At 45.9% G+C, this 12,371-nt stretch overlaps 1 protein-coding gene across 4 annotated transcripts in view; it reads right to left on the reverse strand.

Annotated features, from left to right (window-relative positions):
• Window positions 1–9,456, reverse strand: part of LOC109642686 (atrial natriuretic peptide receptor 1-like) — a 35,849-nt gene extending 26,393 nt beyond the window's left edge. For all 4 annotated transcript variants that reach the window (XR_011245911.1, XR_011245909.1, XR_011245910.1 and 1 more), the window contains exons 1-2: window positions 8,964–9,456; window positions 7,109–7,914 (exon numbers count right to left, since the gene is read on the reverse strand). Coding sequence is in view for 1 of the 4 variants with exons in the window: in XM_069537569.1 (XP_069393670.1) it covers window positions 7,109–7,859 (751 nt within the window). In the remaining 3 variants the exon portion in view is untranslated. The remainder of the gene's footprint in view (window positions 1–7,108; window positions 7,915–8,963) is intronic.
• Between the last annotated feature and the right edge of the window lie 2,915 nt (window positions 9,457–12,371).

Below are 12,371 nucleotides of genomic sequence, written 5' to 3' on the forward strand. Positions count from 1 at the left end.
CCGGAGGCGCGATGACATTCCTCCGGCCGCTCCCGTCCCACAGCCTCTATTGTTTCAGACTTTAATAACCTCTGAGCAGGAAGTGAATGTGAAACCACAGAGGCCACACGGGGCTAAAAGCTTCTTCCGATTGATTCGAGCTAAAAAAAACTCAACTAACAACTCTGTGCTGCCGAGAGAAGAAAACCCTGATCTAAAAATACACACACACACACACACACACACACACACTAAAGCTCATCTTCAGGTTAAAGGTCATCTTCAGGGACATTCATACTTCAGTTTCTCCACATCCTCTGTTTGGATCCTTCTGAACAACATATCCCAGGATTCATTGTGCCTCACTGACAAACTGATTTTCAAAGAGTTGAACGCGGCAGCGAATCACACTCGTCTCAACCAAACTAACGATTCACATGGTTAAAAAGAGAACGGGCATTAAAGATGTCTCATTTCTCATTTGGGCTCGGCCTCCGCGGTGACCCTTCACCTCCCCTTCACCTCCCCCTTCACCTCCCCTTCACCTCCCCCTTCACCTCCCCTTCACCTCCCCTTCACTTCAAATCAGCGCGAACGACTTTCTGACTTTCTGACGGTTTCTCTTCCTTCTCTTTGTTATCGATGCGTCAGGTCGACTGTGTTTCAGGGGTCAGAGTTCAAACACACGACGTCAACACCAGGAGGAGCAGAGATGTTCTGCAGGAGGAACCTGGAACACACCACCACCCCGACCTCTGACCCCCGCACACTTCCTGACTCCAGAGATGAAAGACGACCCACTTCCACTCCCGCTGCACTTCCTGCTTCCAGTGAGTCGACTGTGAAGATGATTTAGTGTCGCTGATCCGAACAGGATGAAGCTGAACGTCACGCTGATCATGTGACGTGAAGACAGCGTCTGATCACTGAGATCAGAGGAGCCGGCCGCTCTCCGCAGCTCCTCTGATCTGAAAATCTGAAAGTTAAGCCGTCGAGCACCGAGGAGCGACGCAGGAGAGAAGAGAAGCTCGCACAGGAAACAGGACGTGAGGAAAAGTAATGATCTTCTGAATCTCCTCTTCACTCGTTCATGTCAGTGAATATCTGAAACTCACAGTCGGAGGAAACGTCATGCACAGATGTAGAACAGGAGTAACTGATCCAGAAGCAGTGGTGGAGACGATCTGAAGGAAACCCTCATGGCTCATATGAAAACCTCTGACCCTCACACTCTCCACTCTCCTGCGGTGAAACGTCAGGTGAGTGAGGATCATCGTACCATATGAGGTCCCCGTGACCTTTGACCACATGTTGAGATGTCACATTCACGAGAACGCGACGGACGTCACGTCTTTTTGAAAACCTGCGGTTACGAATGAGAACAGACGAAACGGAGCAGTGCCACTGGAAATCAATAACATCACACTGAGTCTGCACCACAGAAAATCCTTTATTCTCCCAGCAGCACACAGGGACGCATCATCGATTACAACAGGACGGAGACATCGGTCCAAAGCACACCGAGACATTTCATTTGTCTCTGAGTGACGGAGGAACCAACACGATGATGCTGACGCTCGTCTTAAACGTTTCTCAAACTGTTCACATCATCTTTTCTTCTCGGAGCTCAGAGGAAACTGGATCTTCTGTCTCTGTTTTTCGTGTCTTCACGTCTTCTTCTGTGTCGATGTGGAAATCTGCAGCCCCCCCGCCGAGTTTAACGCTGCTTCAAGCTCCCTCTCTTTAATTAAACTTGTGTCAGAGAGGTGAGAAGGTTGTCAGCTTTCTTTATTAAGTCCCCAGCTCCTTCCTTCTCTTTCGTTGGCTCCTCTTCCTCCACGCAGACTAATCAGAGCGAGAAGTCGAAGGCGAGGAGACGACCCGCTGAGCTGGAACAACTGGAGGCTGCGTCATCACGAGTGTCTTTATTACAGCACAGGAGATCAGGGAGTACAGATATTTATGTTTCCTTAAATATTATCTGTTCTTCTCACAAGAATGTTCTGCTCGATTCCGTTTTCAAAGAAATATGTCGACTAAAAGCTTCATGTTATTTTTCACCTCATCGACTACGAAAAAACAACAGAACCAGTTTTCATTACATTCTGTGGCGGAGGGACACGACCCGGGGAAGAGCCGTTACATTCCGATTATTCGATTTTACACTTAAAGTCTTTCATTGTTTCTACCACCGGACGTCGCCTGGCTACAAAACTAAAGCTGCTTTCAGAGATGCACTGAACCCCAGTGAGCAGATCCAGTTTTTCTCTTTGACGTGGTTCGTTGGACCCACTCCGAATATAGACATGTTGCCGAGCAGAGCTGTTGAGTTTAACTCGAGCAGCTGGAGATTCAACATGGCCGACGGTGTTGTTCTGCTTGACAATTGTTTCTATATTTCGTTTTACCCCATCGACGGTGATATGTTTTTTCTCTCTTGTGACAAATGTACTTATTGTAAGACGCTTTGGACAAAAGCGTCTGCTCAGTGTAAAATGTAAAATGTAAATGTAAATGTAAAATGTAAATGTAAATGTGAATGTAAATGTAAAATGTAAATGTGAATGTAAATGTGTGCAGATTCAGAACATTCCTTTACTTTATTCGGTGAAGTTATGAAGCGTGAGCGCAGCAGCTTCCACTCTGCAGTCACACTGAATCATGTCTGAGAGTTTCGAGAGCTAACGTGTCACCACCGACACTTTTCTTTGTGTTTGAAATAATAATCCAACAATAAATCTGCAGCCGTGAGAGCTGGGCCCCTGTGAGGGCCCCGGAGACGAGCTGCAGATAAAGAGAAGCAGATGAGGTCTGGACAGTTCCTCGTGCAGGAGCGTCCGACAGGAGGGAGTGAAAATGAAATCGCTCCGTAAACTCTGACGTGTTCCACACACACACACACACACACGTTTTGCCTTCAGTGATTTTAGAAATATAGAAACTGATTTACTGTAACAACTGAAGATAATTGTGTGAGATCTAAAGCTCATGATTTACGAGCTCACACTGTTCGATACTCGTCAAGTCACGATAGTGCGCGTTAGCGTCAGCTGCTCTGGACCCGTCTGACTTTGAGCTGGAAGAAGACGTTGAAGTTTGTTGCTAGTAGCGATAAAGACAGAATCACTTCCTCGGGTCGTTCTGGAGGAGTCCGAGTGAAAACTGTGTTTGAACCAGAGGCACTGAGGAGGAGGATCCTCAACAAACCGTTACCACACAAACAAACAGAACTGGAGTCGGATCACAGGAGCGACGCTTTTCCCTCTGAGATTCCAGCGTATTAATCTTTAACTACAGCCAGATGGACGGGAACGGTGGCGAGGAGAGGAAAAGAGCGGGGAGGCACGGCCATGTGGGTAGATTTGTTCAGGATGATCGAGCGGCTGCTTCGCCGCCACGGCGACGGACGGGCGATGACGCGGATGATATCACCCGCTCCGGTGGAGGGAGCCAGTAGCCGCAGGAAAATAGAGAGCGTGATGTTTCAGCTCCAATTAGGTTTCAACAATTCCATTTACACTCCGAGGCCAAGAGGCGCTTCAGGGCCACAGCACGACCGAGGTCACGCGCTCCAGAGAGACGGTCAACGTCTGTAGAATTAAAGTCTCAGCATCTTCAGAAGGTTCTTTGTGTTTGTCAGCAGGACGACACAAAAACTACAGAACAGATTTTCATGAAAGATGTTTGTCACGAGTCGTCTTCATCTCGTCTTCTGAGAACAGCGCTGAGACGATTTTCCACTTTTCATCATTAAGAGACTGAAATCATTTTCTTTTCAGAGACGATGAGGTCGCGTGTCGCTCGGTTGAATCTCTGCTTCGTCTGAATCCCTCTCAACACTAAAGCACTTGATCTCCACTTCACCGGCCTCTATCATCACAGGGGTTTCCCTGCAGGACTGAAAGCAAACAAAACTCACAAACAAGCGACGGATGATTAGATCGAAGGCCGTCTCTGATTCAACGATGCCTAAGTGGCTTGGTGATTATTGCGTCGCCTCGTTCTTGGCTTGCTGCTGTGATCAGTAACGATTTCAGCTTCTGAACGGAGACGAGGTGAACGACCGACAGAGACTCAATGGAGGCTCACGACAGGAGGAACGCGACACTTTACACTCTGATACACTTTTCAGTTTACAGCAAAATCACCGTCCACACAAACTCACCTGAAAACACTCGTCACATGACGGTTCATGAGCTCTGGTCATGTGATGCAAACAGGAAATAGATTCTTCAGCAACAGGAACTCCTCTGAAGGAGGAGCAGTGATGGTGACGAGTCAGAGATTTCTTTTCTCTGAGCGACGACGAGGTGGAACTGTTTCCGACAGGAAGTGTTAGCGACGCTTTGTGTTCACCGCTGGTAGTCGAGTCATGTGACCGATGAGAACCAATCAGAAGAGGACGTGGGCGTCACCGTTAACTAAAGTCTCAGTTTGTGTTCAGACTAAAACACAAACCGGAGTTTTCAAACTGAAACCAGATCAGTTCACACGAGTGAGTGGTGTGAACGCCAGGCGTAACCATAGCAACCGTGTTTGAAATGGTCGAGTGAGATAAAAAAATCCCATCATGCCCGGGAACGGGCTCGGAGCTGGATGATGTAGGCCGACAGACGAACATCTGGAATCAACCTGTTGTCACGGTGACCCGACATCAGATATGAGGAAGACGGAGGTAACGGCGCTCCGTTGTGGTTGTGTTTCCATTTGTTTTGTGTTCATGTTTTCATTAACGCACTTGTGTCTCAATCAGCCGGAGGGTCGGTCCATCAGAGACGCTCTGAGGAAACTCTGAAGAGCAAAGTCAAACTGCACTGAGAACGTTTCCCAGCTGCAGAGTCAGACGACAGCTATGTCACAATGTCACATGATGCACGAAACAATATGGATTATCAACCCTCTGGAAACATCTCCTGCTGCTGCTGCTGCTCTACGTGACCACAGGAGGGTGCTATTGACTCGAGCTCAGACACAGATCACCATGTTCATATCTCAAAAACTAAAACATTTTCATCCAGATAACTTATGAACAGTCAAGACACATTATCATTATTATTCTTTCTGAAACTTGTTCTGCTGCTGAAATCATGAGAAACGTGACTTGACTGAGGCGACACAAAGTAAAATTAGCCCGAGTGTGTTTGTCAGGAAATACCTACACATCTGATAGGTGGGCTGTTGTTTCCATATAAGGAGGCCGCTTCCTGACCTCTGTTAATAAATGTCCTGTCGGGAGGTTTAATGCGTCTGTGGGAACCGGAGAGAGAAGTCTGTTTGTGCTCTGGTTTCCACACTGACACACCTCCGCACACAGGAACAACCACACTGAGGTGAATTTATGACTCTGATACCAAAACATCAGCTTCATTAACGAAGCAGGAAACTGAGCGGCTCAGATTCAGTTTGAATCAAATTCAAATCGTCCTCGAAGGAAAAACTCCAGGATTTTTGATTGTAAATAAACAGTTGAGCAGGAAACAGCTGCTGCATCGTTTCAATGTTAAACTGCTGCGTTCGGGTTGATTAACATGAACGTTTGTGTGATTTTCAGATTTAAACCTGTGGTTGATCCTGATGAATTATCTCAGACCGTCGATGACGCGTGTTTTTGTCTCTCGATAGAAATCGACACACACTCAGTGTGAATCTGCTGCATCATTCACGGCTGCACACTTTTCCACCGTGTCCTCGGGGCAGATCCGTTTACAGCGCCAAGCTGTCGTCTGGACCGTGGACGCATCGATTGGGCTCATGTTTCTGCTGCTGCTGCGATGACGCCCTGCGGCAAAGATCAGAAGCTAATGTCGGACTTAACGAGCGCCGCTGCCCGACTCGCTCACAGGCCGGACGAGGCACAAATCACACAGCAGCTACAGACGGAAACAACGGAGAGGAGACAGTGTGTGTAACATGTGAGGGGCCTGAAACAAGAGAACAGTGTGTGAGTGTGTGTGTGTGTGTGTGTGTGAGTGTGTGTGAGTGTGTGTGTGTGTGTGTGTGTTTGTGTGTGAGTGTGTGTGATAAGAAGCTTACATCAGGACCTGGTGAGATAAAGTTGTTGTGTAAGAACTTTTTATCTGGAACAAAAGTAATCACATGAACATGATGCAAACTACAGTGAAGTGAATCACATTGATCGCCCCCTGGTGTCTGGCTGCAGTATAGCTCATAAAACTCCTCCATGTTAGCAGATGGGACATGAACCAAACCAAGAACTCAAAGTTGTCACTGGTGTTTCTGTCGTTTCAGCTCGTTCTTATCTCACTGATGAATTCGTTTTTTTAAATTAGACGTCATGATTGACAGCTGAGACTGACTCCTGATTGGTGGAAAGTATGTATGGGCGGGATCTCGATACCTCTGCACCCCTCTCGATCACTACTCCACAGACCACGACTGCACACGATGGCTGACGCGTCGTCTCAGTCAATGTTTGGGTCAAATTCTTTTCTCATAAAACTGTGTTCACAAAATGCAAAGTCAGATTGACCTTTGACCTTCGTCCACCAAAATCAGTCCAGGTGATAGTCTGTGCCACAGCTCGGTGCTGAAATCAACTGAACAACACTAGAGATTCATTCCATCATCTCTCTCCACCTGCTTCATATCTCCAGGTTCATCCGTGATAAGAATCACAAGCTGCAGGTCAAACCTCCTGCCCTGCTGCACTTCGACCGCTCGTCAGCTCCAGCTGTTTCCTCCGTCCGCTGCAGAAACAAACTGAAGAACTCAACTTGTAAAAAACCTGCTGCCAAAAACCAACAAGGAAAAATCATTCAGGTCAGTTAATTTTCTCAGGCGGCAAAAAGAACCTGAAGAGCTCATTCTTCCACCAGGGCCCGACTAAGGCCCACCTTCAGGTGCAGTACAGTACTACAGTACTACACAGTACTACAGTACTTCACAGTACTACAGTACTACACACTATCCAATTATCCAACAAAGTGTTTTCACTCTGCAAATGAACAGAACCATGGTTCAGTTTGATCCAGACCCAGAACACCACCGCTCACATGGACCGAACAAGACCGGACTGTTTTCATAAAACACAACAGACTCACTCCTCCGACAGTCGTGAGCTGAACCGACATAACCGGGAGACAAATGTCAGCGACGCTCGTGGACTCACCTCGGCCGTCGTTCTGCATGTCGGAGAGGATCTGGGCGTAGTTGATCGGTGGTTGGTTCTCCTCGAACACTATTTCCGCGAGGGTGATGTTGATGTTCTTCATCTCCATGTACAAACCCTCCACAGCGAAGTAATATGGCCGATCGTCCACCTTGTTGTCGCTGAAGATCAGCATCAAATGCTCCCGCCAACCAAAGTGCTCGCAGATCTGCAGGGCGAACTTCCCGAGCTTTTTGTGGGTGGGGCCTGTGTTGGTGATGGACCGGTAAACTCCACCGTAAAAGGCCACAGCTGGAGCGCCCGCTGTTACCATGGGAACATCCCAGTGGGTGGTGAAGAGACCAACAGGGGAGGAGGTGTAGGAACAGCCAGGCCCAATGAAAGCCCACGGGTCGTGAGCGAATTTAAGGTCTACAGCCATGAGCGGGGCGATGGACTCGGAGCAGATGCCATCTTTGTCTTCGCTGTTCTTGAAGGCGTAGGTGAGGTGGTGGTCGGGGAGCAGGGTGGGGTCGGCGTTAACGGTTTGAACAGCCCGCTCCAGGGCGGGACCAATGCGAGGCCAAGCCCACGAGTAGTTTGTGTTGCTCTGTGGTAAAATGACGGCCAACGTGATGTTTTGGGTCGCCGGGCGTTCGTGGTGCCCTCGAGTTTGACGTCTCAAGCTGCGGTGACGAGACGATCGCCCGGTGACCGGTGTCAGGACCAGCAGGACCAGCAGGAGGGTGGCGCCCTCCTTCCAGTAGGTCATCCTCCGTCCCAGCAGGTAGTCCACTTCCACCACAGATGAATAATTGATCTCTGAACTGTGAGAAGACACAAGGGAGACGTTAACAAAACACGTCCTGCAAATTGAGTTTAAACTTCATCTTATTACTGATCTAATAAAATCTCCAGGACACTGAGACCTGCTTCAGTTCGTCACGGTTGAGTTCACACTATTAATTTTGTCCTCATCAGTCCTGAGGGGCCTTTGTTGCTTTAGGAGTCCTGAGAGAAAAACTCCCCGAAGCTGGAAAACGAGTTTCCTGCCGCCACCTCACACGGGTCACAGCGAGCGACTCACTGGACGTCATCGTGTGTTTCAGCAATTCAAAGTCTCAGAACACGAAAAACATCCAGAAAAGAATCCACAGATTTCACTGAGGGACCACGTCTCTATATTTATATATATATATAATATATTATATAGAACCATATATTTATATATATATAATATATTATATAGAACCATATATTTATATATATAATAATATATTATATAGAACCATATATTTATATATAATAATATATTATATAGAACCATATATTTATATATAATAATATATTATATAGAACCATATATTTAAATATATAATATATTATATAGAACCATATATTTATATATATATAATATATTATATAGAACCATATATTTATATATATAATAATATATTATATAGAACCATATATTTATATATAATAATATATTATATAGAACCATATATTTATATATATAATAATATATTATATAGAACCATATATTTATATATAATAATATATTATATAGAACCATATATTTATATATATATAATATATTATATAGAACCATATATTTATATATATAATAATATTATACTGGAACATAGGAAACATTCACATATTCAAACTAAGGACAGTTTCTACATATGTTACATCCTACGTCACATTGTTTATCTTTAATCGACGGATCTACGTCGATGGGGGGGCTGAGGAAATAATGACCACACACACACACACACACACACACACACACACACACACTCAATTATCTTTTAATTACTTAATTTAAATCAAAGCACTGATGAAGAAGATGAACCAATCAGAACTTGTGTACCTCAGCTGCTCTCACGGTTCTGATCCATCTTCTCTGGAACTTTCACTGAAACACGAGAGTGGAGTCTCCACCGCCGAGCTCCTGCTCCTGCTCCCGGTCCTGCTCCTGCTCCCGGTCCTGCTCCCGGTCCCGGTCCCGGTCCTGCTCCTGCTCCTGCTCCTGCTCCCGGTCCTGCTCCTGCTCCCGGTCCCGGTCCTGCTCCTGCTCCTGCTCCCGGTCCTGCTCCTGCTCCCGGTCCTGCTGCTGCTCCCGGTCCTGCTCCTGCTCACGGTCCCGGTCCTGCTCCTGCTCCTGCTCCCGGTCCTGCTCCTGCTCCCGGTCCTGCTGCTGCTCCCGGTCCTGCTCCTGCTCACGGTCCCGGTCCTGCTCCTGCTCCCGGTCCCGGTCCCGGTCCCGGTCTCGTGAGTCTTCAGTTCCGTGTTAAAGTTAATGAAACTGGTCCACGAGTCAAAGTGTCCATCGCGTCTTCACGTGCTCGCGCTCCGTTGAACGCGCGCAGACTTTGCGTCAGAGCGAGATTTTCTCCGCAGAAGAGACTCAGGTGGAGGAGAAGCTGCTCAGTGCTGCTCCCAGCGGCCACACAGGTCACTACACTCCCTCTCTCTCTCCCTCTCTCTCTCTCTCTCTCTCTCTCTCTCTCTCTCTCTCTCCCTCCCTCTCTCTCTCTCTCTGGGTGGCAGAGGGAGGAGATGAGGGGAGAAGGAGGAAGGAAGGAAGGAAAGAGAGCAGGAGGGAAAGAGAGGAGGAGGGAAAGAGAGGGACAATTAAAGGAGGGGTGGTTTATTATTTTTAAAATGTTTTATTATGTTTGGTTTAGTTTATTCTGTCTTAATGGTTTTTTATTTACAAACAAAAAGACAAAAGCACAAAGTTCATCATTTGATTTTCAAAGAGAAAATATAAAAATATTGATGTTTTAAAAATGAGGAAAAATAAAAAACATTCAGGACGAAGTGAGATCTGAAAACAACAAACAACAAACAGGAATAAACAAATAAACAAATATAGAAAATAAAAATGAGGCGTCGTTAAATTATCTGACTGCACATTCACCAAAGTGTGTGTGTGTGTGTGTGTGTGTGTGTGTGTGTGTGTGTGTGTGTGTGTGAACTGTGATCAGCTGCAGTAAACTGAGCAGCAGCACTTACCCTCCCCCACCGTGTTTTCCTGACATTAGATTTTATGGCTGCGTTATCGTCCGGCAGGTTGAGGATTATCTCGTTCCCTCTCAAACACTTCACACGCCAATAAAAGCAAATGCCAACACAATTTGAAATATCACGAGATCATTAATTCCTGCTGTAAAAAAATGGAAATATGTAAACATGATCCCACGTTCACGTCTGAACGCTGAGTCCAGAAACTCCTTCATCCTGCAGCTCCTCTCAGTCCTCACTTATCATGTGTCTGCTGGTTGGAGGAGGAACAAGATTCCAGTGATGTGATAAATATCAACGCTTGTTGTCTGGAAGGTTCTATACAAATAAACTTTACAGTTGTTATCACTGTTTTTATTGTGTTGCTCTATGACTCACAGTTTTTGTGTAACTCTGTTTCACTAAATGTGACATGATTTAAAAACTGTCGCAGGAAACATGGAAACTAAATGAGTTTAAAGTCTGAGCTGTCGGGACACGAAGCTTCACTCAGGAGCGTCTCACACAGGAGACGTTCAGAACGAGAAACATCAATGATGGATGTGTCTCCAGGCGGCGTCGTCCTCCTGGAGACACGAAGGACACAGGACGTCTCTTCAACCAGAAAACCTTCTCACTGATGACATCCACTGACTGTTAGTTTTGGTCACGTTGAATCAGAATTATAAAAGTGATTCATTTCAGACTTGTAAAGAGTTTTGATTAACTTTGTCACATGTCATTCAAAACAACATACGTGTAACATACAAAACACACGCAGACAAACACGCAAACGTGCAGAAAAATAAAAGAAAGGAAACGACATGGTGGCGTCCAAAAGTGAAGCCACAGTGTCGTCATCGCTCGCTGTGGATTTTTCAGACATTTTACCAGAAAGATCCGAAATAAGTGACTCAGACGTTTGTTTTCATTCACAGAACACGTCAGGAACACGTCAGGAACACGTCAGGAACACGTCAGGGCTTCAGATCATGTGTGAATAAATATTGTTTCTAGTTTGACTTTTCTTATAACTTGTTTCCACAGTTTTTTAATGTTAATCATTCGATCATAATGAGACAAATCAAGCATCCGTCACCAGCCTCCATCTTCTCTGTCTCCAGCGTTGACATCATCAGTTCACGTTCCGTCTGCTGTGAGTGTCATCCATCTTTAATCAGGAGCTTCACTGTTCTTTCCCTCCTTTGTGAATCGCTGCCATTTCCACAGGAAGAGGAAATGACCCCCTTCAGCTTGTTCTCGTCAATTATTCAACACAAAAGAATCTAAATATTCAAAAAGCTGCATGAGCAGAAGAAGCTCTCACTGATTTACAGTTTTCACGACTTCAGCCTTTCCTCTGTGAAAACGTTTCCTGGCTCCGACACCGTCTGTGAAGCTTCAGCACGTTCACTGATTCTCACAGAAGAACTCAGGAATCAGTCTCTATGTTAACTTGAGCTCCAGGGTTTCACTGATTCCTCCAGGAACAATTCATGGATCTAAATATTCAGAACGATATTTATGAGTGTGTGTGACACAAGTGTTTTAAAATTTAGAATAACGACGTCATCCTTCTGTTCCTCAGACATAATACGACGTGATGGCTGAAGCTGCCGGTCGCCACCTTCACCTCCACGGCCTTTTAACAAAACATCCATCCATCAGTAACCAATAACAATAACCGTGTAAGTGTCAACTCTCCCGACTCGCTCGTCTGATTGAGGCTGAGAGGTTGAAAGTGTCGCACTCATCAGGTTGAGTAAAACAACAACAACCATCCAACCATAAGAAGAAGAAGAAGAAAGAAAAGAAGTGTCTATAATATAGAAAACAGATTAAACAGGAAGCAGCTGTGGGACAACAAATCCTCACTTTAAACTTTTTCTTCTGCATCATCGTGTTTGTATTTTGTGAAATGTTTAGAAAGTCTTTGTTTCTAGAACCTGATGCAGCTTCTCTGGGTCCGTTTCTCTAAATCCTCTCGTGAGCCTGAACCATAGAATTCATATAAAGAACCGACGAGCTGCACGACACGACGAGGAAAATACATCCATGTGAGAGGAGGGAGGTGAAGAGGAGGGAGGTGAAGAGGAGCAGTGATGAGAGGAGCAGTGATGAGAGGAGCAGTGATGAGAGGAGCAGTGATGAGAGGAGCAGTGATGAGAGGAGCAGTGATGAGAGGAGCAGTGATGAAGAGGAGGGAGGTGAAGAGGAGCAGTGATGAGAGGAGCAGTGATGAGAGGAGCAGTGATGAGAGGAGCAGTGATGA

The sequence above is a fragment of the Paralichthys olivaceus genome, chromosome 13, assembly GCF_024713975.1.
Source record: "Paralichthys olivaceus isolate ysfri-2021 chromosome 13, ASM2471397v2, whole genome shotgun sequence".
In the NCBI taxonomy this organism is placed as follows: domain Eukaryota; kingdom Metazoa; phylum Chordata; class Actinopteri; order Pleuronectiformes; family Paralichthyidae; genus Paralichthys; species Paralichthys olivaceus.